Source organism: Hyla sarda, chromosome 3 (genome assembly GCF_029499605.1).
Source record: "Hyla sarda isolate aHylSar1 chromosome 3, aHylSar1.hap1, whole genome shotgun sequence".
In the NCBI taxonomy this organism is placed as follows: domain Eukaryota; kingdom Metazoa; phylum Chordata; class Amphibia; order Anura; family Hylidae; genus Hyla; species Hyla sarda.
In genome coordinates this window covers 426728403-426752741 of record NC_079191.1, presented here as the reverse complement: position 1 = coordinate 426752741, position 24339 = coordinate 426728403, and the positions used below count along the sequence as shown (strand labels likewise).

The 24339-nt window shown below is 44.4% G+C and overlaps 1 protein-coding gene across 1 annotated transcript in view; it reads right to left on the bottom strand.

Moving 5' to 3' along the window:
* LOC130363086 (calpain-8-like) overlaps positions 1-24339 on the bottom strand; it is a 60913-nt gene that overhangs the window by 3746 nt on the left and 32828 nt on the right. The window contains exons 10-18 of the mRNA XM_056568426.1: positions 18814-18989; positions 15259-15270; positions 13042-13253; positions 11617-11653; positions 10812-10877; positions 7767-7824; positions 5065-5129; positions 2218-2286; positions 370-448 (exon numbers count right to left, since the gene is read on the bottom strand). Of these exons, the coding sequence (XP_056424401.1) occupies positions 370-448; positions 2218-2286; positions 5065-5129; positions 7767-7824; positions 10812-10877; positions 11617-11653; positions 13042-13253; positions 15259-15270; positions 18814-18989 (774 nt within the window). The remainder of the gene's footprint in view (positions 1-369; positions 449-2217; positions 2287-5064; positions 5130-7766; positions 7825-10811; positions 10878-11616; positions 11654-13041; positions 13254-15258; positions 15271-18813; positions 18990-24339) is intronic.

Sequence of the window (24339 nt, the reverse complement as noted above, 5' to 3'; positions counted from 1 at the left end):
GGTGTCCTGTAAGCTGTTCGGGACGCGGCGGCGGTCCCGAACAGCCCGACTGAGCAGCCGGGTTAGTGTCACTTTCGCTTCAGACGCGGCGGTCGGCTTAGATCGCCTCGTCTGAAGGGTTAAAACAGGGCATCACCGCGATCGGTGATGTCCTGTATTAGCAGCGGGTCCTTGCCGTTGATGGCCGCAGGGACCGCCGCAATATGACATTTATTTGCCGTATAAGACGCACCAACTCCCCCCCCCCCAGTTTTGGGGAAGAAAAAGTGCGTCTTATACAGTGAAAAATACAGTAAGTGGTCATCCTCTGGTCGTCTCAAGATGGCAGATGAAAAATAATGTTATTGTAGGATAAGAAGAGAAAATCACCTGCATCCTGCAGAGCGGCCCTCATTTCATGGGCGTCCATGGTTCCCGATCTATCGTTATCAGTTCTGATGAAGATTTCCTATTGGATGTAGAAAATGACAACTGGTAAAAGTTCAGTAACCCCCACAAACCTTCCCAGAAATGACCATTTTAGGATTTGTTTGCAGAAGCTCCACCCCCTTTGAGGTGTAGGTACTACTGGGATGTATAGGCAAGTCATATGAGTAAGTAGAGAACTGGAGCCTTATTGTGGGCTAATTTAATGGGAATTCAATGATTTATCTCCCCATGACAACCACTTTACCCTTGATAGCCCCTCCCATTTTTACAGTTAGGCTCACGCCCACATGACAATTTATAAACCCTCATATCTCAGGAACGGTAGAGTGTATCAAGAAACTGTAAGAAAGGTGTGGGGACAGGGCACCCTGAGCTATTTTAAAGGGGTACTCCGACCCTTAAACATCTTATCCCCTATCGAAAGGATAGGGTATAAGATGTCTGACTGTAGGGGTCCCGACGCTGGGGACCCCCGCAATCTTGCATTCGGCACCCACCTCTTTGAGCTGCACGCCGCGCTGCCAGCTCACAAACTGCCGGGTGCCGACAAAGAGGCCGGAGTATCGTGACGTCACGACTCCGCCCCCGTGTGACGTCACGCCCCGCCCCCACTATGCAAGTCTATGGGAGGGGGCGTGGCGTCACGACTCCACCCCTGTGTGACATCACACCTGCCCCCGCTATGCAAGTCTATGCGAGGGGGCATGACGGCCATCACGCCCCCTCGCATAGACTTGCATAGCGGGGGCGGGCCTGACATCACACGGGGCGGAGTCGTGATGTCACGATACTCCGGCCCTGTGGTGGGCACCCAGCAGTTTGTGAGCTGGCAGCGCAGCATGCAGCTCAAAGAGGTGGGTGCCAAATGCAAGATTGCGGGGGTCCCCAGCGGAGGGGATAGGGGATAAGATGTCTTAGGGCCGGAATACCCCTTTAAATCAAAAATATAAGGGAGTTGGTCACAGGTCTTCTTTAAAGGGGTACTCCCGTGGAAAACTTTTTTTTTTTAAATCAACTGGTGCCAGAAAGTTAAACAGATTTGTAAATTACTTCTATTAAAAAGTCCTAATCATTCCAGTACTTATTAGCTGCTGAATACTACAGAGTAAATGGTTTTTCTGTTTGAAACACAGAGCTCTCTTCTGACATCATGACCACAGTGCTCTCTGCTGACATCTCTGTCCATTTTAGGAACTGTCCAGAGTAAAAGGAAATCCCCATAGCAAACACATGTTGCTCTGGACAGTTCCTAAAATGGACAGAAATGTCAGCAAAGAGCACTGTGGTCATGATGTCAGCAGAGAGCTCTGTGTTGCAAAAAGATAACCATTTCCTCTGTAGTATTCAGCAGCTAATAAGTACTGGAAGGATTAAGATTTTTTAATAGAAGTCATTTACAAATCTGTTTAACTTTCTGGCACCAGTTGATTTAAAAAAAAAAAAGTTTTCCACGGGAGTACCCCTTTAAATAAGGGGCCAGTAACTTACTACATTCAGACAATAATCAGTTCTCCCATAGGATTGGTCAGACTTACGGCCATAGGTCACATGTCAGTCACATGTCCGCATGGTTCAATAGTACTTGTACCGGATGTCGCATCAGAAGGGCTGTATGTTTGTGACTAAATTTTAAAACCAATCACGGGTAAGCGGATTCTTTTTGAACACTGTCTGTAACTCTGGACAACCCCTTTAAGTGATTCGTTTATTGGAGCTCTCTATCGTCTTTAGCAGACAAAATGGCTTCCTTCGTTGTATATAATGCACAAATAAGAGAATTAACCCTACCATGAATTTTTGTATCTTTAACCATAACGTTTTGAATTCAATGAGATTCAGCGTCTGGGTTCCATCCATCTGGTCAGATTTTAGTCAAGAAGAATATCATTTATATTGTAAACATTTTTTTTTAATTATTATTCTTATTATTATGGCTTCACATCCTACAAAACCAGTGTCCTGTTTTATAAATGGCACACCTATAGGTAAAAATGATCATAATCAGCGGATTATAGAAGGACTGCAATGGGGCTATTCTCTATCCCCTTAAAGGGGTAAAAAAATTTATAAATCAGCTGGTGCCAGAAAGTTATACAGATTTGTAAATTGCTTCTATTTTAAAATCTTAATCCTTCCAGTACTTATCAGCTGCTGTATGCTCCACAGGAAGTTCTTTTCTTTTAGAATTTCTTTCCAGTCTGACCACAGTGCTCTCTGCTGACACCTCTGTCCATGTCAGGAACTGTCCAGAGTAGGAGCAAATCCCCAGGTCAAACCTCTCCTGCTCTGGACAGTTCCTGACACGGAGAGAGGTGTCAGTAGAGAGCACAGAAAAAAAAATTCAAAAAAGAAAAGAACTTCTTCTGGAGCATACAGCAGCTGATAAGTACTGGAAGGATTAAGATTTTAAAATAGAAGTAATTTACAAATCTGTATAACTTTCTGGCACCAGTTGATTTAAAAAAAAAAAAATCTTTTCCCCCAGAGTACCCCTTTAAGGGGTGAGGGTATAGCCCCATTGCAGACCTTCTATAACCCATTGATTATGATCATTATTACCCATAGTTGTGTAAATCCTAAAACATTACATAATAACTTTAAAATATAAAACATTTTAAGTATATAAACAATTTAGCACTTTTAATTGGCCCAGCGAGATTTATAGGGAGAAAAAAAAAAAAAATTAAAAAAATTTTAGTTACTGTCTCTTAGAAAATATATAAACGTCTGCAAACAATTTTTTTAAATTATTTATATAAATCTAAGATGATATATAAAGCAAGTTTGAAATGGGTCATAATTAAAAACGCCCTGTTTTAATCCTGTGCAGACTAAGCATCTCCATGGTAACAGACAACAAAGAAACCCTGTGTAGTCAGATTCTTGCAGTCATTCTCCCTCCTATCTGTCTTCTGCTCCTTGTGATAGGTTAGCGTAAATTGGGAAACCACTGGAGAAAAATACAATAAGGCAACACTGCCTTTTGTTGAATTTGTTTGTTGACTGTTACCATAGAGATGCATAATGCATACATTATGAATACCGTATATACTCGAGTATAAGCCGACCCGAATATAAGCCGAGGCCCCTAATTTTACCCCAAAAACCCAGGAAAAGTTATTGACTCGACTATAAGCCTAGGGTGGGAAATACATCATCACCCTATGTAATCATCCAGACCCCCCGTCATCATCATCACCGCCTGTCAATCCCTTCATCAGTGGTCTTCAACTTTCGGACCTCCAGATGTTGCAAAACTACAACTCCCAGCATGCTGGGTGTTGTAGTTTTGAAACCTCTTGAGGTCTGCAGGTTGAAGAACACTGCGGCCTTTGTCATCATCCAGTTTTGTTTTGTTTTGTACTCACCTCCCCTCGGCGGGAAGTTAGGGTGAGCTGGTCCGGGCCATCTATGCTGCAGGGACCGTCTGGTGGGGATGGTTAGTCGTTGCTGGCTGTCCATTTTCACCGGGGGGGGGGGGGCCTCTTCTCCGCGCTTCGGGCCCGGCCCCGGACTAGTGACGTTGCCTTGACGACGACGCACAGGGACGTTGCGCATGAACATCCCTGTGCGTCATCATCAAGGCAACGTCACTACTCCCCGGCCGGGCCTGAAGCGTGGAGAAGAGCCCCCCCCCCCCCCCCCCCGGTGAAGATGGACAGCCCGCAACGACTAACCATCCCCACCGGACGGTTTTTGCAGCATACATGGCCCAGACCAGCTCACCCTAACTTCCCGTCGAGGGGAGGTGAGTACAAAACAAAAGGGGGGGCTGAATGATGACGAAGGCCGCAGTGGTCTTCAACCTGCGGACCTCCAGAGGTTTCAAAACTACAACACCCAGCATGCCCGGACAGCCGATGGCTGTCCGGGCATGCTGGGAGTTGTAGTTTTGCAACATCTGGAGGTCCGCAGGTTGAAGACCACTAAGAAAGGATTGACAGGCGGAGAATTCACTCGAGTATAAGCCGAGGGGGGCGTTTTCAGCACGAAAAATCGTGTGAAAAACTCGGCTTATATTCGAGTATATAAGGTATGTTGGAATTTAGAATTATCCCATTATTTCTTCATTTTTAGATGTATTTTCCATGTCAGATGTATGTAGCGTATGATGGCGTACATAACGCTTAACGAAAAATCGATAATTTTGTCCGTACAGCGCCCGTGCAGACCTATGTTTCCCAGAATTACAGACTACAATCAAACATAGTCTGGTCCTGTAGTCACGTAGGGGGAGATTTATCAAAACCTGTCCAGAGGAAAAGTTGTCCAGTTGCCCATAGCAACCAATCAGATCGCTTCTTTCATTTTTAACAAGGCCTCTGCAAAATGAAAGAAGCGATCTGATTGGTTGCTATGGGCAACTGGGCAACTTTTCCTCTGGACAGGTTTAGATAAATCTTCCCCGTAGTCTCAGGTTTGTTCCCCTCCGTCTGCCCTACTTCTCTATAAGTAACACATCACTGCAGGTTCAGACTACACAGGGTTTGTTTGTAGTCTGTAGCCATGGAAACGCATAGGTCTTCACAATAGAGGAAAATGTTATTTCCTTTTTATTTTTTAGCTTTATAATACAGTTCTTTTAAAGTATGGAGGACATTATCCCAGCATGCTCTGCTGTCATTTAAAGGATACATCCATGAGGGAGACCATTTCACGGCACGTGGCCAGGCTTAAGCCATTTGATTTCAAGTCTGTTCCTAAAAAAAAAATTTAAAAAAATAAATAAATAATAAATAAAGAATAGCTCCTACATTTTAAAAGACACCCAGAAATGTCCCCAAAGCTGTCAAAAACACCTCCTTAAAGGGGGGGAATAATTGTTTTCATATTATCTGGTGCAAGAAAGTTATACAGATTTGTAAATTACTTCAATTTAAAAGTAAAAAAATAAATAAAAAATAATTTAAAAAAATAATCAGCTGCTATACATTCTGGAGGAAGTTATGTAGTTCTTTCTAGTCTGACCACAGTGGACACCTCTGCCTGTGTAAGGGATTTTTTTCATGTTCTGGACAGTTCCTGACATGGACAGAGGTGGCAGCAGAGAGCACTGTGGTCAAACTGGGACAGAACTACACAACTTCCTCTGGAGCCTACAGCAGCTGATAAGTACTGGAAGGATTAATATTTTTTATATAGAAGTAATTTATAAATCTGTATGACTTTCCGGTACTGGTTGATTTGAAAAACTATTTTCCTCATGAGTACCCTTTAAGGATGCTGCCTGTTGGATGGGATATCCTGTGTATGTGTGTGTGACGGTGTAATGTTCTGGTTGCAGGATGGCGTATACAGATTGGGTGACGCAATATTCTTGACTTGATATCTGTAACTTAAAAGTCATTTACAAATCTGGATAACTTTCTGGCACCAGTTGAATGGATTTTTTTCCCCCTCTGAAGTACCCCTTTAACCCCTTAAGGACTCAGCCCATTTGGACCTTAAGGATTCAGACAATTTTATTTTTACGCTTTCGTTTTTCCTCCTCCCCTTCAAAAAATCATAACTCTTTTAGATTTTCATCCACAGACTAGTATGAGGGCTTGTTTTTTGCGCGACCAGTTGTCCGTTGTAATGCCATCACTCCCTTTATCATAAAATGTATGGCGCAACAAAAAAAATACTATTTGTGTGGGGAAATTAAAAAGAAAACCGCAATTTTGCAAATTTTGGAAGGTTTTGTTTTCACGCCGTACAATTTACGGTAAAAATGACATGTATTTTTTATTCTCTGGGTCAATACGATTAAAATGATACCCATGATTATACACTTTTCTATTATTGTTGTGCTTAAAAAAAATCGCAAACTTTTTAACCAAATTAGTACATTTAAAATCCCCCTATTTTGAAGACCTATAACTTTTTCATTTTTCCGTATAAGCAGCGGTATGAGGGCTCATTTTTTGTGCCTTGATCTGTACTTTTTATTAATACCATATTTACTTATACAAAACTTTTATTAAATTTATTATACATTTTTTTGGAATAAAATGTTATAAAAAAGCAGCTATTTTGGACTTTTTTTTTTTTTTTTTTTACGTTCACGCCGTTCACCGTACGGGATCATTTACATTTTATTTTACTAGTTCGGATATTTACGCACGCGGCGATACCAAATATGTATATAAAATAATTTTTTTTTACACTTTTTGGGGGTAAAATAGGGAAAATGGGACAATTTACGTTTTTATTGGGGGAGGGGGTTTTTCAAATTTTTTTTACTTTATTTTTTTACTTTTTTTAACTTTTATTTTTACACTCTTATAGTCCCCATAGGGGATTATTTATAGCAACCATTCGATTGCTAATCCTGTTCAGTGCTATGTATAGGACATAGCACTGATTAGGGTTATCGGTCATCTTCTGCTCTGGTCTGCGGGAAGGCAGATCAGAGCAGAAGACTCCCAGAAGGCAGCGGAGGCAGGTGAAGGGACCTCCGTCTGCCGTGCAGGATGATCGGATCGCCGCGGCAGCGCAGTGGGCGATCCGATCATCCTGTTAAGTGACCGCGATGCTGTGCATTGATCACGGCATCTGAGGGGTTAATGGTGGACATCCGCGGGATCGAGGGTGTCCGCCATTACCGGCGGGTCCCTGGCTGCGATCCACAGCCGGGACCTGCCGCGCATGATGCTGGCATCGCTCCAATGCCCGCGGTTATGCTCAGGACGTAAACGTCCTGGTGCGTTAAGTACCACATCACCAGGACGTACATTTACGTCCTGCATCGTTAAGGGGTTAAAAGGGGTACTCCGGCGCTTAGACATCTTATCCCCTATCCAAAGGATAGGGGATAAGATGCCTGATCGCGGGGGTCCTGCCGCTGGTGACCCCCGTGATCTTGCACGCAGCACCCCGTTTGTAATCAGTCCCCGGAGCGTGTTCGCTCCGGGTCTGATTACCGGCGACCACGGGGCCGGCGGCGTGTGACGTCACGCCTCCGCCCCCGTGTGACGTCACGCTCCGCCCCTCAATGCAAGCCTATGGGAGGGGGCGTGACCGCGGTCACGCCCCCTCCCATAGGCTTGCATTGAGGGGCGGAGCGTGACGTCACACGGGGGCGGAGGCGTGACGTCACACGCCGCCGGCCCCGTGATCGACAGTAATCAGACCCGGAGCGAACATGCTCCGGGGACTGATTTTAACTGGGGTGCTGCGTGCAAGATCACGGGGGTCACCAGCGGCGGGACCCCCGCGATCAGGCATCTTATCCCCTATCCTTTGGATAGGGGATAAGATGTCTAAGCGCCGGAGTACCCCTTTAATGCAAAGTGTACCTCCACTCTTTCTAGGTTCTAGTTCTGATTATTGCCAATGGTGAAAGCTTTACTTACTCTTTGACAGAAGTCTGTTCATGATAGTCTGAATATCCTTTGCCGTCACTTCACCTTTCTGCAAAAGACAATTAGAATAGTTTTTATTAGAAACAAAGTAATCACTTAAAGGGCCAGTGCACTTTATATCAGGAGTAATGTTATAATGGGTGCAGCTTATCTCAATCCCACGTATGGCAGAATGTGTTTACAGTTGGCCTTAAAGGGAATGTACGGCCTAGATTTGTTTTACCGGTTAGATCCAGATAGTAGAACATGTTGTACTTATTTAAAGGGGTACTCCGGCGGAAAACTTTTTTTTTTTTTTTGTTGTAATCAACTGGTGCCAGAAAGTTAAACAGATTTGTAAATGACTTCTATTTAAAAAAAAAACGTAATCCTTCTAGTACTTATTAGCTGCTGAATACTACAGAGGAAATCATTTTCTTTTTGGAACATAGTCCTCTCTGCTGACATCACGTCACGAGCACAGTGCTCTCACAGTTCTTAAAATGGACAGAGGTGTCAGCAGAGAGCACTGTATTCCAAAAAGAAAAGAATTTCCTCTGTAGTATTCAGCAGCTAATAAGTACTGGAAGGATTAAGATTTTTCAATAGAAGTCATTTACAAATCTGTTTAACTTTCTGGCACCAGTAGATTGAAAAAAAAAAAAGTTTTCCACCGGAGTACCCCTTTAATCTGTTTCTATTTTCTCATTGTAACTATTTTACTTTATTTTTTGTCTATTATTATGGAAGCAGCTATCTTGCCTGAGCTGTTTTTAACAGCATTTAGATATAAGCTTTACAGAAAGCCTCATGGACATAGGAAACAATGGACTGAATCTGCCCTATTGACATGAATGAAAAAGACTTCTGGGCATGCTCGGTGACCTGTCTAGAGGTCATTCAACAGAAAGGGGAGGCTGAGCTCTGAGCGTCATCTACTGTAAGAATCCTGTCTCCCGGGACTCCGGTCCTGTGATAATAAGGAGCAGACTTGTTGGTATATGGTCTGTAGAGAATAAGAAGTCTCAGCTTAGTTTAAAGGGGTACTCCGGTGGAAATTATTATTATTTTTTTTAAATAAACTGGTGTCAGAAAGTTAAACAGATTTGTAAATGACTTCTATTAAAAAATCTTACTCCTTCCAGTACTTATTAGCTGCGGAATACTACAGAGGAAATGGTTTTCTTTTTGGAACACAGAGCTCTCTGCTGACATCACGAGCACAGTGCTCTCTGCTGACATCTCTGTCCATTTTAAGAACTGTCCAGAGTAGGAGAAAATCCCCATAGCAAACCTATGCTGCTCTGGACAGTTCCTAAAATGGACAGATATGTCAGCAGAGAGCACTGTGTTCCAAAAAGAAAACTATTTCCTCTGTAGTATTCAGACCCCAAAAAGTTTTCCACGGTAGTACCCCTAGTGGCCAAAATGGGGACTGCAAGATTTTAGGATTATTATAAAATATAGATAGTAAAATAGTAAAACATTATCAAAAATTCTTAACCCCTTAAGGACACATGACGTACTGGAACGTCATGTGTCCGATCCAGATCTATAATGCGGGGCCACGGAGTGGCTAATAGTGCGCAGCATTGATCGCGGTGCCGCACGCTATTAACCCTTTAGACGCGGCGTTCAAAGTTGAACGCCGTGTCTAAAGTGAAAGTGAAAGCATGCCGGTTAGCTCAGGGAGCTGTTCGGGATAGCTGCGGCGAAATCGCGGCATCCCGAACAGTTTACAGGACAGCGGGAGGGCCCTCCTCGCTGTCCAATCGCCGAATGACTGCTCAGTGCCTGAGATCGAGACATGAGCAGTCAAGCGGCAGAATCATCGATCACTGGTTTCTTATGAGAAACCAGTGATCACTGTGAAAGATCAGTGTGTGCAGTGTTATAGGTCCCTATGGGATAACAATGATCAGTATAAGAGATCAGTGTGTGCAGTGTTATAGGTCCCTATGGGATAACAATGATCAGCATAAGAGATCAGTGTGTGCAGTGTTATAGGTCCCTATGGGATAACAATGATCAGTATAAGAGATCAGTGTGTGCAGTGTTATAGGTCCCTATGGGATAACAATGATCAGTATAAGAGATCAGTGTGTGCAGTGTTATAGGTCCCTATGGGATAACAATGATCAGTATAAGAGATCAGTGTGTGCAGTGTTATAGGTCCCTATGGGAGCTATAACACTGCGAAAAAAAAGTGAAAAAAAAAGTAAATAAAGATCATTTAACCCCTCCCCTATTAAAAGTTTGAATCACCCCCCATTTCCCATAAAAAAAACACAGTGTAAATAAAAATAAACATATATGGTATCACCGCGTGCGGAAATGTCCGATTTATAAAAATATATCATTAATTAAACCACACGGTCAATGGCGTGCGCGCAAAAAAATTCCAAAGTTCTAAATAGCGTATTTTGGGTCACTTTTTATATCATGAAAAAATGAATACAAAGCGATCAATAAGTCCTATCAATGCAAACATGGTACCGTTAAAAACTTCAGCTGACGGCGCAAAAAAAATGTCCTCATACCGGAAAAATAAAAAAGTTATAGGGGTCAGAAGATGACAATTTTAAACGTATTAATTTTCCTGCATGAAGTTATGATTTTTTTCAGAAGTACGACAAAATCAAACCTATATAAGTAGGGTATCATTTTAATCGTATGGACCTACAGAATAATGATAAGGTGTCATTTTTACTGAAAAATGTACTACCTAGAAACGGAAGCCCCCAAAATGTACAAAACAGCATTTTTTTTTTTCAATTTTGTCTCACAATGATTTTTCTTTCCATTTTGCCGTAGATTTTTGGGCAAAATGATTGACGTCATTACAAAGTAGAATTGGTGGCGCAAAAAATAAGCAATCATATGGATTTTTAGGTGCAAAATTGAAAGAGTTATGATTTTTTTAAAGGCAAGGAGCAAAAAACGAAAATGCAAAAACGGAAAATCCTTAAGGGGTTAAAGAAATATGTTTAACATAAACGCTTGATTTAAACAATAGGTCATTTCCTGAAGACATTTCCCTTTAATGGAATTTCTTACATCTCCTGACAGCTTCTGGAAGATATTCTTGAAGTCATTGGTCAGATCCTTGTCTGTCACCTGAGGCTGAGGATAGAACAGGAACAACTTTATTTGTAGATTATAATACAGCGATATTGTTAAAGGGGTACTAGGCGATCTAGGCTGCGGCACCCTAGACATCCAATGCACGGTGTGAACTTCGATCCGTGCCGAATGACTGGCGATGTGGGGCGGCGGAGGCTCTTGACGACAGTCACGCCCGGTTGTGACGTCACGGCCACGCCCCCTCAATGCAAGTCTATGGGGGGGGGCGTGACTGCCGTCACGCCCCCTCCCATAGACTTGCATTGAGGGGGTGTGGCATCCCGAGCGGACCGTGACATCACGAGACTCCTCCGCTCCAGCGCTGCATGAACGCTGGGTGCAGCAGGGAGTCTCGGGACCCCCGCGATCAGACATCTTATCCCCTATCCTTTAGACAGGGGTAAAGATTTCTATGGACGGAGTACCCCTTTAAAGCCCACATGCATACACAGCCAGAATGGCAGCACACCGGGTCCCTAAAACTCTATATTATCAATTCATATGTACTCTCCATGGTAAAATATGGGGCATCTGTATGGCACCATGCTGTCCTATAGAAGCAGTGGAAATATCTATTGGGTGGAGTGCCCACCTACAGTCAATGTCTGGCTCAGCCAACCCTAATCTCATATTGAGAGAATGGGGTGTCGCCCAATCACCAGTTATCATTGATTTCATTCATTCTCTACATTGATTTCTGCTATAATGTAATAAAGTATAAATAAATTCTCTCTCTTACCTCATAGGGATTGGCTTTGGCAACATCCCCAACTTCCCTGGTAGAACCAAAATACAAAACAAAAGTTTATCCAGTGCCCCTCTGGTTCCTCACCATAGGAAGTGATGGTAGATAAAGAGGCTTTTCATTGATAGCCTATCCTCAGGACTGGCCATCAATGTCTGATTGGATGAGGGGTCCGACACCCAGCACCCCGCTGATCAGCTGTTTTCCAGCACTGTGGCACCCCCGCTCCCCCCTATACACAATGAGCGGAGCTGAAAACAGACAGCGCCATACATTGCGTTGTGGCCCTGCTGGGGTATAGCAGCTCAGCTCCCATTGACTTTAAAGGGGTACTACGCCCCTAGACATCTTATCCCCTATCCAATGGATACGGGATAAGACGTCTGATCGCGGGGGTCCGGCCGGTGGGGACCCCCGCAATCTCGGAGGCGGCACCCCAGACATCTGATGCATGGAGCAAAGTTTGTTCCACGCCGGATGACTGGCAATGCGGAGCGGAGGCTCGTAACGTCACAGTCACGCCCCTCTCGTGACGTCACGCCCATGCCCCCGCCCATGCCCCCTCAACGACAGTCACGTCCCCTCCCATAGACTTGCATTGAGGGGGCATGGCCATGACGTCACGAGCCTCCGGCGCTCCGATGCTGCACCCGACGCTCTAGACAAATGCCAGGTGCAGCAGGGAGATCGCGGGGGTCGACTGCGATCAGACGTCTTATCCCCTATCCTTTGGATAGGGGATAAGATGTCTAGGGGCGGAGTACCCCTTTAATGGAGCCGACATCAGTTACAGCTCATAGATAGGTATAAAGAAATCAGCTTGGACAACCCTTTTTTAGAGTCCATTTATGCAAATGTATCCATAAATTAAAGGGTACCTTTCATCAAAAAAAACTTTTGAGATATATTATAGATTAATGTATGCAGAATAACTTTCCAGTTGCATGTAATTAAAAAAAAATATGCTTCTTTCCATTTAATTTTCCACTTTGAAAAAAATGACCACTAGGGGTCTCCCTACGAGTCCTGGCAGCAAGCCTTTTTTTTTTATAGATTTCAGACTCATGCTGGTGTCCTAAATCTCAGACTGCAGCCGGGACACAGACAAGCTCAGCACTGCTCCCTGGCAGGGAGCAGTGCTGAGCTTGTCTGTGTCCCGGCTGCAGTCTGAGATTTAGGACTCCAGCTTGAGTCTGAAATCTGTAAGTCATTTTTTCAAAGTGGAAAATGTAATAGAAAGAAGCATATTTTTTTTTTTTATAACATGCTATTGGAAAGTTATTCTGCATACATTAATCTATAATATATCACAATTTTTTGGGGATGAAAGGTACCCTTTAAAGAAAACCAAATAAATAGTCCTAAAAATACATCTTCATAAATTTTCCTTTCTACCTACAGAACAGTGTCCATACGTACAGAGATTTGGCAGCTTTCTCTGAGAAGATCCTCAGGCAGAAATCCCCGGCTTTCATTGGCTCGAAGGTGGCCGGCACGATCAGATAATCTCCTACCGGTAGCTTCATACGTTTTGACACTTCCCGCATGTTAATGAAAGTGTCGGAGCGACCAGCTGCGGGAGTCTTCTGAAAAAACTCTCTGGTGAGATGGACGTCTGTCTGCTGCTGCAACTATACAGAAAAAGACGAAAAGCTTGTCACTGCCATGTATCATAGCCATAGGTTTCTGATCCAGAGCTCTTGACCCTTAAAGGGGTACTCCGGTGGATAACAATTTTTTTTTCAAATCAACTGGCGCCAAAAAGTTTAACAGATTTATAAATTACTTCTATTAAAAAAAATGTAATCCTTCCAGTACTTATCAGCTGCTGTATGCTCAGGAAGTTCTTTTCTTTTTGAATTCCTTTTCTGCCTGACCACAGTGATCTCTGCTGACACCTCTGTCCATGTCAGGAACTGTCCAGAGCAGGAGAGGTTTGCTATGAGGATTTGCTCCTACTCTGGACAGTTCCTGACACAGACAGAGGTGTCAGCAGAGAGCACTGTGGTCAGACAGAAAAGAACAACTCAACTTCCTTTGTAGTATACAGCAGCTGATAAGTACTGGAAGGATTAAGATTTTTTAATAGAAGTAATTTCAAAATCTGTTTAACTTTCTGGAGCTAGTTGATATGAAAAAAAAAAAAGTTTTCCACTGGAGTACCCCTTTAACTTCTCTGCCCACATCTTCAGTACACAGTTACATGATGAGGTTCTGGCTCTGAGCTTGCTTGGATTTCATTTATTGTGTTCATTGCTACCTGTATAGGTTAAAATGGAACTAGCTCCCCCTAGTGGTGGCTGAAGAAAGTCTGGATTTTATAAATGTATACTGTATGACAGTGTGGAGAGAAGCAGGAGAATTGGAGCTCTGTAACAGAAAATCTAAACTCTTACCCCTATAAATATATATTGGATTTATCAGCAAAGAATTTTAACTCTGAAAGGAAAAGTATATTGGCAGTTGACTAAAAAGAGTTATTCAAACCTTAAAGGGGTACTCCGGTGGAAAACATGTTTCTTTTTAAATCCACTGGTGCCAGAAAGTCAAACAGATTTTTAAATGACTTCTATTAAAAAATCTTTATCCTTCCAATACTTATTAGCAGCTGTGTGCTACAGAGGAAATTCTTTTTTTTTTTTCTTTCTTTTTTGTCTTTTCCACAGTGCTCTCTGCTGACACATGATTGCCGTATCAGGAACTGTCCAGAGCAGGAGAAAATCCCCATAGCAAACCTATGCTGCTCTGGACAGTTCCTGATACGGACAGAGGTGTCAGCAGAGAGCACTGTGGTCGTGACAGAAAAAAAAATTCAAAAAGAAAATAATTTCCTTTGTAGTATACAGCTGCTAATAAGTACTGGAAGGAGTAAGATTTTTAAATAGAAGTAATTTACAAATCTGTTTAACTTTCTGGCACCAGTTCATTTAAAAAAAAAAAAATGTTTTCCACCGGAGTACCCGTTTTAAACCGGCAAGACGTAAAAGTTTGATAAGTTGGGTCCAAAAAGTATAACTAAACAGGATCTCAATACGTTGCTGGCCAACATTACACAGACAACCCATTGATGTGAATGGGCACTGTGTAATGCTTCTTTTTCCCGCCGGTGGCGCAGTAGGTAAAACTTAGAGGGGTACTCCGCTGCCCCTGCATTCGGGACATTCTGTTCGGAACACTTGGAGCGGGCGATGGCGGTCGTGAAATCACGGGCACTCCTCTTGTGGCGTCACGCCACGCCCCCTCAATGCAAGTATAAGGGAGGGGGCGTGGCGTCCGCCACGCCACCTCCCTTAGACTTACATTGAGGGGGCGTGGCGTGACATCATGAAAGGCGTTCCCTTGATGTCTTGACCCCCACCGCCCGCACCCAGCATTCTAAACGAATGCCGGGTGCTGCACTCTTACTGCCTCAGGGTTTTCCCACAGATTGCAACAGATCACTGGGAAAAACTCTTTGACCAGATTACTGTCGATGGACCCTTCTAATACGGTATTCATAATAATAGTAATAATAATCATCATAAAAAATATCCACATTGCTTATACATTAAAACATAGTAAAGAAGTGAAACAACAGGCGTCACCAGTGACATATCAGAAATGACCCATCATGAAGATTGATGGAGATCACCGTACCTCTTTGGGAACCTGCAAAACACAAATACATTTAGAAATGTTTTATCATATTTGTTGACAATGTTTACATGCGCACTAGGTGACCATATACCATAGATTAACATTTCTGACGTTACAATATGAATTGGTTCCAGGACGACCATTGTAAGTTAACACCATCTTATCTTGAGACTAAAACTCCATGGAAAACTGGTAATTGGTTTAAATTGGTTCATCCAAAAATGCAGTTGCCCTCACTTAACCCCTTAAGGACCAAGGGCGTACAGGTACGCCTTTGCTCCCTGGTACTTAAGGACCAAGGGCTTACCTGTACGTCCGTGGGAATTTCGGTCCCCGCCGCGAGCCGGGTGGGGACCGGACCGGGGTGACTGCTGATATCGGTCAGCAGGCACCCCGCGCAAATGCCCAGGGGGGTCATCAGACCCCCCCATGTCGGCTATCGGCGCAAATTAGTACATGTACATGCTGGGAGTTGTAGTTTTGAAACAGCTGGAGGTTTGCCCCCCCCCCCATGTGAACGTACAGGGTACATTAACACGGGCAGGCTTACTGTAAGTTTTCTGCTTCAAGTATGAGCTGCGGCAAATTTTTCGCCGCAACGCAAACTCCTAGCAGGGAACTCACTGTAAACCTCCACCAGTATGAATGTGCCCTAAAAACACTACACTACACTACACTACACTAACACATAATAAAGGGTAAAACACTACATATACACCCCTTGCACTGCCCCCCCCCCCCCCCAATAAAAATGTAAAATGTATTGTACAGCAGTGTTTCCAAAATGGAGCCTCCAGCTGTTGCAAAACAACAACTCCCAGCATTTCTGGACAGCCACTGACTGTCCAGGCATGCTGGGAGTTTAGCAACAGCTGGAGGCACCCTGTTTGGGAATCACTGGCATAGAATACCCCTATGTCCACCCCTATGCAATCCCTAATTTAGTCCTCAAATGCGCATGGCGCACTCTCACTTCGGAGCCCTGTCGTATTTCAAGGAAACAGTTTAGGGCCACATATGGGGTATCTCCGTACTCGGGATAAATTACACTACAAATTTTGGGGGGCTTTTTCTCCTTTTACCCCTTATGAAAAGGAAAAGTTGGGGTCTACACCAGCCTGTTAGTGTAAAAAAAAAATAGTTTACACTAACATGCTGGTGTTGCCCTTTACTTTTTATTTTCATAAGAGTTAAAAGGAAAAAAAGACCCCCAAAATTTGTAAAAGCAATTTCTCCTGAGTACGGAAATACCCCATATGTGGGCGTAAAATGCTCTGCGGGCGCACAACAAGGCTCAGGAGTGAGAGCGCACTATGTACATTTGAAGCCTAAATTGGTGATTTGCACAGGGGTGACTAATTTTACAGCGATTCTGACATAAACGCTAAAAAATAAATACCGACATGTGACCCCATTTTGGAAACTACATCCCTCACGTAATGTAATAAGGGGTATAGTGAGCATTAACATCCCACAGGTGTTTGACAAATTTTCATTAAAGTTGGATGGGAAAATGAAAAAAATATATATTTTTTCACTAAAATGCTGGTGTTACCCTAAATTTTTCATTTTCACAAGGGAAAATAGGAAAAAAAAATAAAAATTGTAACCCCATTTCTTCTGAGTAAGAAAATACCCCAAATGTGGATGTAAAGTGCTCGGCGGGCGAACTACAATGCTCAGAAGAGAAGGAGCACCATTGGGATTTTGAAGAGAAAATGTGTCCGGAATTGAAGACCACGTGTGTTTACAAAGCCCCCATAGTGCCAGAACAATGCACCCCCCCAACATGTGACCCCATATTGGAAACTACACCCCTCACGTAATGTAATAAGGGGTACAGTGAGCATTTACGCCCCACAGGTGTCTGACAGATTTTTGGAACAGTGGTCCGTGAAAATGAAAACTTTTATTTTTCATTTGCTCAGACCACTGTTCCAAAGATCTGTCAAATGCCAGTGGGGTGTAAATACTCCCTGCACCCCTTATTAAATTCTGTGAGGGGTGTAGTTTCCAAAATGGGGTCACATGTGAGGGGGTCCACTGTTCTGGCACCACGGGGGGCTTTGTAAACGCACATGGCCCCTGACTACCATTCCAAACAAATTCACTCTTCAAAAGCTCAATGGCGCTCCTCCTCTTCTGAGCATTGTAGTTCGACCGCAGGGCACTTGACGTCCACACATGGGGTATTTCCAAATTCTGAAGAAATTCAGAATTGCAAAAATGTGAAATTTGGGGGGAAACACACATTTTTTTTTTTTTTTTACATATGCAAAAGTCGTGAAACCCCTGTGGGGTATTAAGGCTCACTTTATTCCTTGTTATGTTCCTATATATTTTGCTTTTGCCTTTTTCCTATAAATGTGGGGTGTTGGAGTTGGGAAGAGCAGCTTCTACTCCAGCTACATTCTACTCCGGCTAGGAGTTGGTAAAAGCCACCTGAGATGCCTCTGTGAAGAGAAGGCTTGGTCTCTTTGGAAACGGCTCCCAGTTGGAGACACAGGCAAGGTGTAATGACTGGTTCTGTCCGCACCCGTAGGGTTAATTCTGCATAGCTCTGTTGTTTATGTTGGTTACTGGGACAACGCCCTGAGCTGCTTGGGTGTGGTTTGGGTTTCTTCCCAGCCTATCTGTACTCTGGTTTCTTCTATCAATCAGGATTCTCCTTTACCTACACTCTCATATATAAGTAAGTCCCTTTCACTTGTGCTTTGCTTGTGAAAGCTACTAGTTGACTGAGCTAGCACTCCCTGTATATCGATTGTCTATTTTGGTACTCTGATTCTTTGGCTTGGTCCTTGACGTCTCTTCTGGCATTGTTACATTGCTTTTTCTTGTTACCGACTTTGGCTAGACTGACTACGATTTGACTGTGTGTTTTTCCTAGTGTGTCTTTGTTAGTTTGTCTGCCTCCTGCTGTTTCACGACTCCTACTGTTTTGTAGTTTTTTATTTTTGACTCTGACTGTCTCTGCACGTAGTAGGAGGGGACTGCTCTCGTGGTTGTGGACCCGTTGTTTAGGACCGGTACGCAAGTAGGCAGGGACAGAGGGTGTGGGCAATATTAGGGCTTCACTCTTTCCCTGCCCAACATGACACAAGGCCTACGGGAGCTACAACCAGGAGGAACCCAAGTCTGGCGAGACATGCCAGGCCACTGGTGCTATGGAGCAGAAGGCTCCAAACTAATAGTTAGGAATGCTATCCTGTACTAGTTAGCTCTCAGACGAGCAGGTTATGGCCGTGTTCACAAGATGGATTCTTGCATCAAACAGTGTCCATCAATTCCCAGATTTCATATGTACTTTAAACAGTTTACCCTTGCATTCGGAGCTCCACTATTCAACTATTCAATACACACATGCAGGGCAATCATATAACGACTGCACAGCGTGCAGCTGTTGTACGAATGCCCTGCAAGTGTGTATTGCACAAGATAGATTTTCCAGTTAGAACAATACCTTGTGACTTTAGAAAAGTTGACCATTTTTAGACATTTTATAAAAAGTTATACCTGAAGAATTCTGGACATAAATGTTTAGCTTCTCTTTACCTTGTACAGGGCATAGCCGATACTCAGCAGGTCCTCTCCTAGTTTTCTCTGTCGCCTCCGATTCTTCTGCATTAGGCCCACAATGACTGTGCAGGAAGGTTCACGTGAGGGTCCATTATGGTCATGATCTGGTTCATCCAGCTTAATCCGAAATTGGGGGTTTGTCCAAAATGTTCCTGTATGGACAAAAAGTATGAATCTTAACGTTACATTTATATTGTCATGTAAACTGTTGCACTCACTATTCTGCTGGTGAGGTCACTGTGTAGATACATTACTTATCCTGTACTGATCCTGAGTTATATCCTGTATTATACCCCAGAGCTGTACTCACTATTCTGCTGGTGAGAACACTGCGTACATACATTACATTACTTATCCTGTACTGATCCTGAGTTATATCCTGCATTATAATCCAGAGCTGCACTCACTATTCTGCTGGTGGAGTCACTGTGTACATACATTACATTACTTATCCTGTACTGATCCTGAGTTATATCCTGTATTATACTCCAGAGCTGTACTCACTATTCTGCTGGTGAGGTCACTGTGTACATACATACATTACATTACTTATCCTGTACTGATCCTGAGTTATATCCTGTATTATACTCCAGTGCTGTACTCACTATTCTGCTGGTGAGATCACTGCGTACATACATTACATTACTTATCCTGTACTGATCCTGAGTTATATCCTGTTTTATAATCCAGAGCTGCACTCACTATTCTGCTGGTGGAGTCACTGTGTACATACATTACATTACTTATCCTGTACTGATCCTGAGTTATATCCTGTATTATACACCAGAACTGTACTCACTATTCTGCTGGTGTGGTCACTGTGTACATACATTACATTACTTATCCTGTACTGATCCTGAGTTATATATCAGACAGGAGGCTCATATCTTGCATTAATCTTTCTTTAATTAATGCCCATAGCAGAAAAAATCTTTATACAAACGTTTTTAATAAAATCTTTTAAAAAACTACATATCCCAGCAGTCCCCTGTGAACTCCTCCTCCTATCCCAGCATGCTGGCTGCTATATAAGGGACTGCTTGAAGATCCTCTTCCTCTTTCTTTCTGCTCATAGCAGACAGATAAGTACCTATAGTATATTTGTTTCTTAAATCTCTTTTATATGTATGTTTCTCTGTTTGAGACATTTCATCTTTACTTAGTGTTATATCTACCAGTTGTTTATATATATTTATATAGATATATATATATATTTCCTTCTATATATTTTTCTCTCTTTCTGCTTCCTGTTAGTTGCGGTATTGTTTTCTAATACTATCGTCTTTCGCTATACTTTCGCATCAGTGCTCAAATATATTCTTGCGCCGGGTGCGCTACTCTGTTCTTTTCTCCCTCTTCCTTACCCAGCGCCATTTTGTGAATTTTCGCGCCTTCTTCTTCCTTCCTTCCCGCCGCTGACTGTCTGTTGCGGGGAGGGAGGAGAGGTGGGCGTATCCTCTATGACGTGCGCCGGGTGACACGCGTTTGCCGACACCGCACACCCAATCACAGCGCTCCTGGTCGGAAATCTTGCGAGATTTCGGCTGGCCCTCGCTGTAACTTGTATACGCCTCCTCTCTTCATCGCATTGTTGTGCGAGCGGTGGGAGGAACGCCAACAGTTGTTAGCTGTGCTTCTAATAAGTCAGTTCAGGTAGACCTATTACCCTATCCTTTATTACTAATAGTTAGATCAGTGGAGCTCATACCTGCCTCACCTTGGAATAGTCTATAACTATCGCTACTTGTAGCTTTCAGATAGTCTGTGATGGCAGGGGATAACACTAAAGCTCCTTTCCCTGGCATGTCTTCTACTGCTGGTGAGGCAATAGAGTTAGAAGCCTCCCACATAATGTCAGCTTCTCAAATACAAGACCTTATTAATAGGTCCGTCCAGGCTGCATTAGCCTCTGCGGCTCATCCCTCTACTTCAGGGGAGAAACCTAAAAAAGGTAAAGCGCTGAGTAAGCGCAAACATATTGCTGGACACTCCGACTCCCCGGCAGGGGAAGAAAACAATATGCCCCAGACAGGACCTACCCCGGCCTGTCACACCCCGCATGTTAAAGAATATGACCGACCCTTGGGCCTCAAGGAGAATAACCATAAGAGGCATAAGTCCACTAATAGAGCAAAACCAAACTCTTTTGACACGTCCAATGATGAGTCTTCTGAAGCCTCTGAGGTGGCTGAGACCACAGACTCAGAATCTGATACAGAGGAGGCGGGGTTTATGGCTGAAAATTCTGACGCCACTCTGGATATACCATCCGAGACACTTTTAGACTCACTTGGTCAACCATTTTTCAGCCCGGAAGCAATCACACACCCTCGCTCCGGAGATTGGGCACCGTTACCGCAAGTCGCGGACTATATAGAATTTTGGACCAGGAGGTCCCTGGATAGAGCTAATCGCAACAAATTGCGAGCCGAATGTCCCAGACCTTACGTGGCCAGAAAGGTGGCTTCTACACCGGAAATAGACCCGGTCTTAGTAAAATATTTGACTCGCTCTGGCAAATATGCCAAAAAGGGAATTGAAAGATCTTTTAAGGTGATCCAGGATCGCGTATTGGACCTTCTAGGTCCCTTGACCAAGATTCTTAACCTTTCCGAACAGGCAGCGTCCACTGCCCAACCGGTGGATCTGGTACAATTGAGAGGCTGGGCCCAACGGGCAATCTGCATGTTAGGCAGTGCCAACACCACTTGTTCCATTGAGCGTAGACGGTCTATTTTGATGAAATTGGAACCCCAATTATCTCATTTGGCAGAAACCGAGCCAGGTCCCTCAGCTGAAGGTCTATTATTCGGAGAGGACCTCATAAAGAACATAAATAAATTTGTGAGTCTTTTCACCAGCCTAGATAAGGCCCAGTCCTCACTAAAAAAGGCGGGTCCAAACACAAAGGTTTTTGGCAAGGCCGGCAGGGGCAGAGGGCGACCTGTCGGCCGTTCGGCTCAATACAGGCCCTACACTAGACCAGCCACTCAACCGTACGCTCCTACTCAGCAACCGTACGCATTACCTGTGGCACAACCTGCTCCCTTCTTTCCCCCTCGTGGACGACCCTGGCGAGGACGTGGAGGCTGAGGATTTCCCAGATCTCGCCCGACGACCGGTGAGTACACTCCCATCTCCTCTTCCATACACGTTGGTGGGAGGCAGACTGAGGTATTTTATCCACATCTGGTCCGCGATTACGGCAGATGCTTGGATCCTCAATACGGTAGCAGGGTACCAGATAGATTTTCAATCTCTTCCAAAATTGAACATTATTCCACATCCCATTCGGTTTTCTTCCCTAAACGTAGGTCTCATAGACAACGAGCTCCAAGAGCTTGTATCGAAGCAGGCAGTGCAAGAGGTAGATCCTCTCTCTCCCGGGTTTGTCAGCAACCTATTCCTTGTCAAAAAGAAGGATGGCGGTTATCGCCCAGTGATCAACCTACGGGACTTAAATCAACATGTGACTTACCATCACTTCAAGATGGAAGGGATCCATCTGTTGCGCGATCTACTATGGCCGGGCGACTGGCTAGTAAAGGTCGACTTAAAGGACGCGTATCTCACCGTCCCCATGCACCCGTCCTCCCAACCATTCCTAAGGTTTCTATGGAGGGAGAGAATGTGGCAATTCACTTGCCTACCATTTGGGTTGTCATCGGCCCCTTGGTGCTTCACCAAATTACTCAAACCAGTAGTGGCAGCTCTCAGGAGCAGAGGGGTACGTTTGATTATCTATCTGGACGATTTGCTAATCATGGCATATTCCAGAAAACAGGCATTGTTACACAGCCAATGGACAGTGTCTTTGTTGGAGGAACTAGGGTTCCTGATCAACAACAAGAAATCAGTGCTGAGTCCTTCCCAGACGATGGAGTTTCTAGGTTTCCAGGTGAATACAGAGCAAGCCGTACTGCGTTTACCCAACGCCAAACTGTCCCTGATTCGCAAAGAAATCCGGGCAGTATTGCGCAAGGGTCGGGTATCGCTAAGAATGATAGCCCGAATTGTCGGCCTGCTGGCAGCCTCCATTCAGGCAATTTTTCCTGCCCCTCTCCATTATCGGGCCCTTCAGAGACTCAAAATTCTTCATCTTCGACAGGGTCTACGCTATGCGGACGAAATTCCCCTTTGTCCGGAAGCAGTAGCAGAGTTGCACTGGTGGCTGCGCCATGCCGTCGAATGGAACGGCAAAGCTATATTCACCTCCTGCCCAGATGTTATAATAGAGTCGGATGCGAGCCGCCACGGTTGGGGTGCTCGCTGTGGGCAAGCCACAACAGGAGGCAGTTGGTCCGAAGAAGAATCCCTTCTTCACATCAACGCACTGGAACTCATGGCGGCATTTTTTGCCATCAAGAGTTTTCTTACGCACAAGTACAATTGCTGCGTTCTGTTACGCATGGACAATGTAGCGGCAGTGCAATATGTCAATCGCCTTGGTGGCACGAGATCCAGAGTGTTGACGGACATTGCATCCGAATTCTGGCATTTCTGTCTTTCCCGGGACATCATCCCAGTGGCGGAATACCTACCAGGTGTATCCAATTCAGTGGCGGATTGGAATTCCCGTTACCTATCCGATTCCAGCGACTGGATGATGGATCGCTCGGTGTTTCGGGCGATTCGAGATCTCTGGGGCCCGTTGCATACGGACCTTTTTGCGTCTCGTCTCAACCGTCAGTTACCCCGCTTTTACAGCTGGAGGCCGGACCCGGAAGCGTCAGCAGTGGACGCTTTTCGCCAACCATGGCCGGAGGGGACCCATTATGCGTTTCCCCCCTTCCAGATGATTACCAGAGTGCTTCTTCAGATAGTGACTCAGGGAGCGACGGTGGTGCTGATCACCCCTTGGTGGCCGACGCAACCGTGGTTTCCCCTTCTGTTGGGAATGTCTGTCGATTACCCCCGATTGCTTCCCCAGTCGCCTCAACTTCTCACGAATCCGACCATGGAATCCCATCCGTTGGTCATGGAAGGCAACCTTCCGCTCCTCGGGTGGTTGGTTTCGGGGTGCCAGACGCAGGTGAGGACCTTTCACAATCAGCTAGAGACCTCCTCGCCCTGGCCTGGGCCCCAGGGACTAGATCGGCATATCGATCAGCCTGGGCCTTGTGGGTTCGTTGGTGTGATCAACGACAAATTGATCCCGTTCAGGCACCGGTTTCAGTTGTAGTGAATTATTTAGCATTTGAGGCTGGGAAATCTTACAGTTCCCTTAATGTTTACAGATCCGCTATAGCGGCGTATCATTGCCCGGTAGATGCTTTACCGGTGGGCAAACATCCTTTAGTATGCCGACTGTTACGTGGAGTGAAATTTAAACGTCCTCCTCGTCCTCGATATCAGTCGACCTGGGATGTCTCCCGGATTTTAGACATGTTTTCCTCTTGGGAAGACAATGATTCACTGTCCTTAAAGATTCTGTCATTCAAATTGACTATGTTATTATGTCTGGTTTCCATTAAGAGGGTATCGGATGTCAGAGCTCTCGAC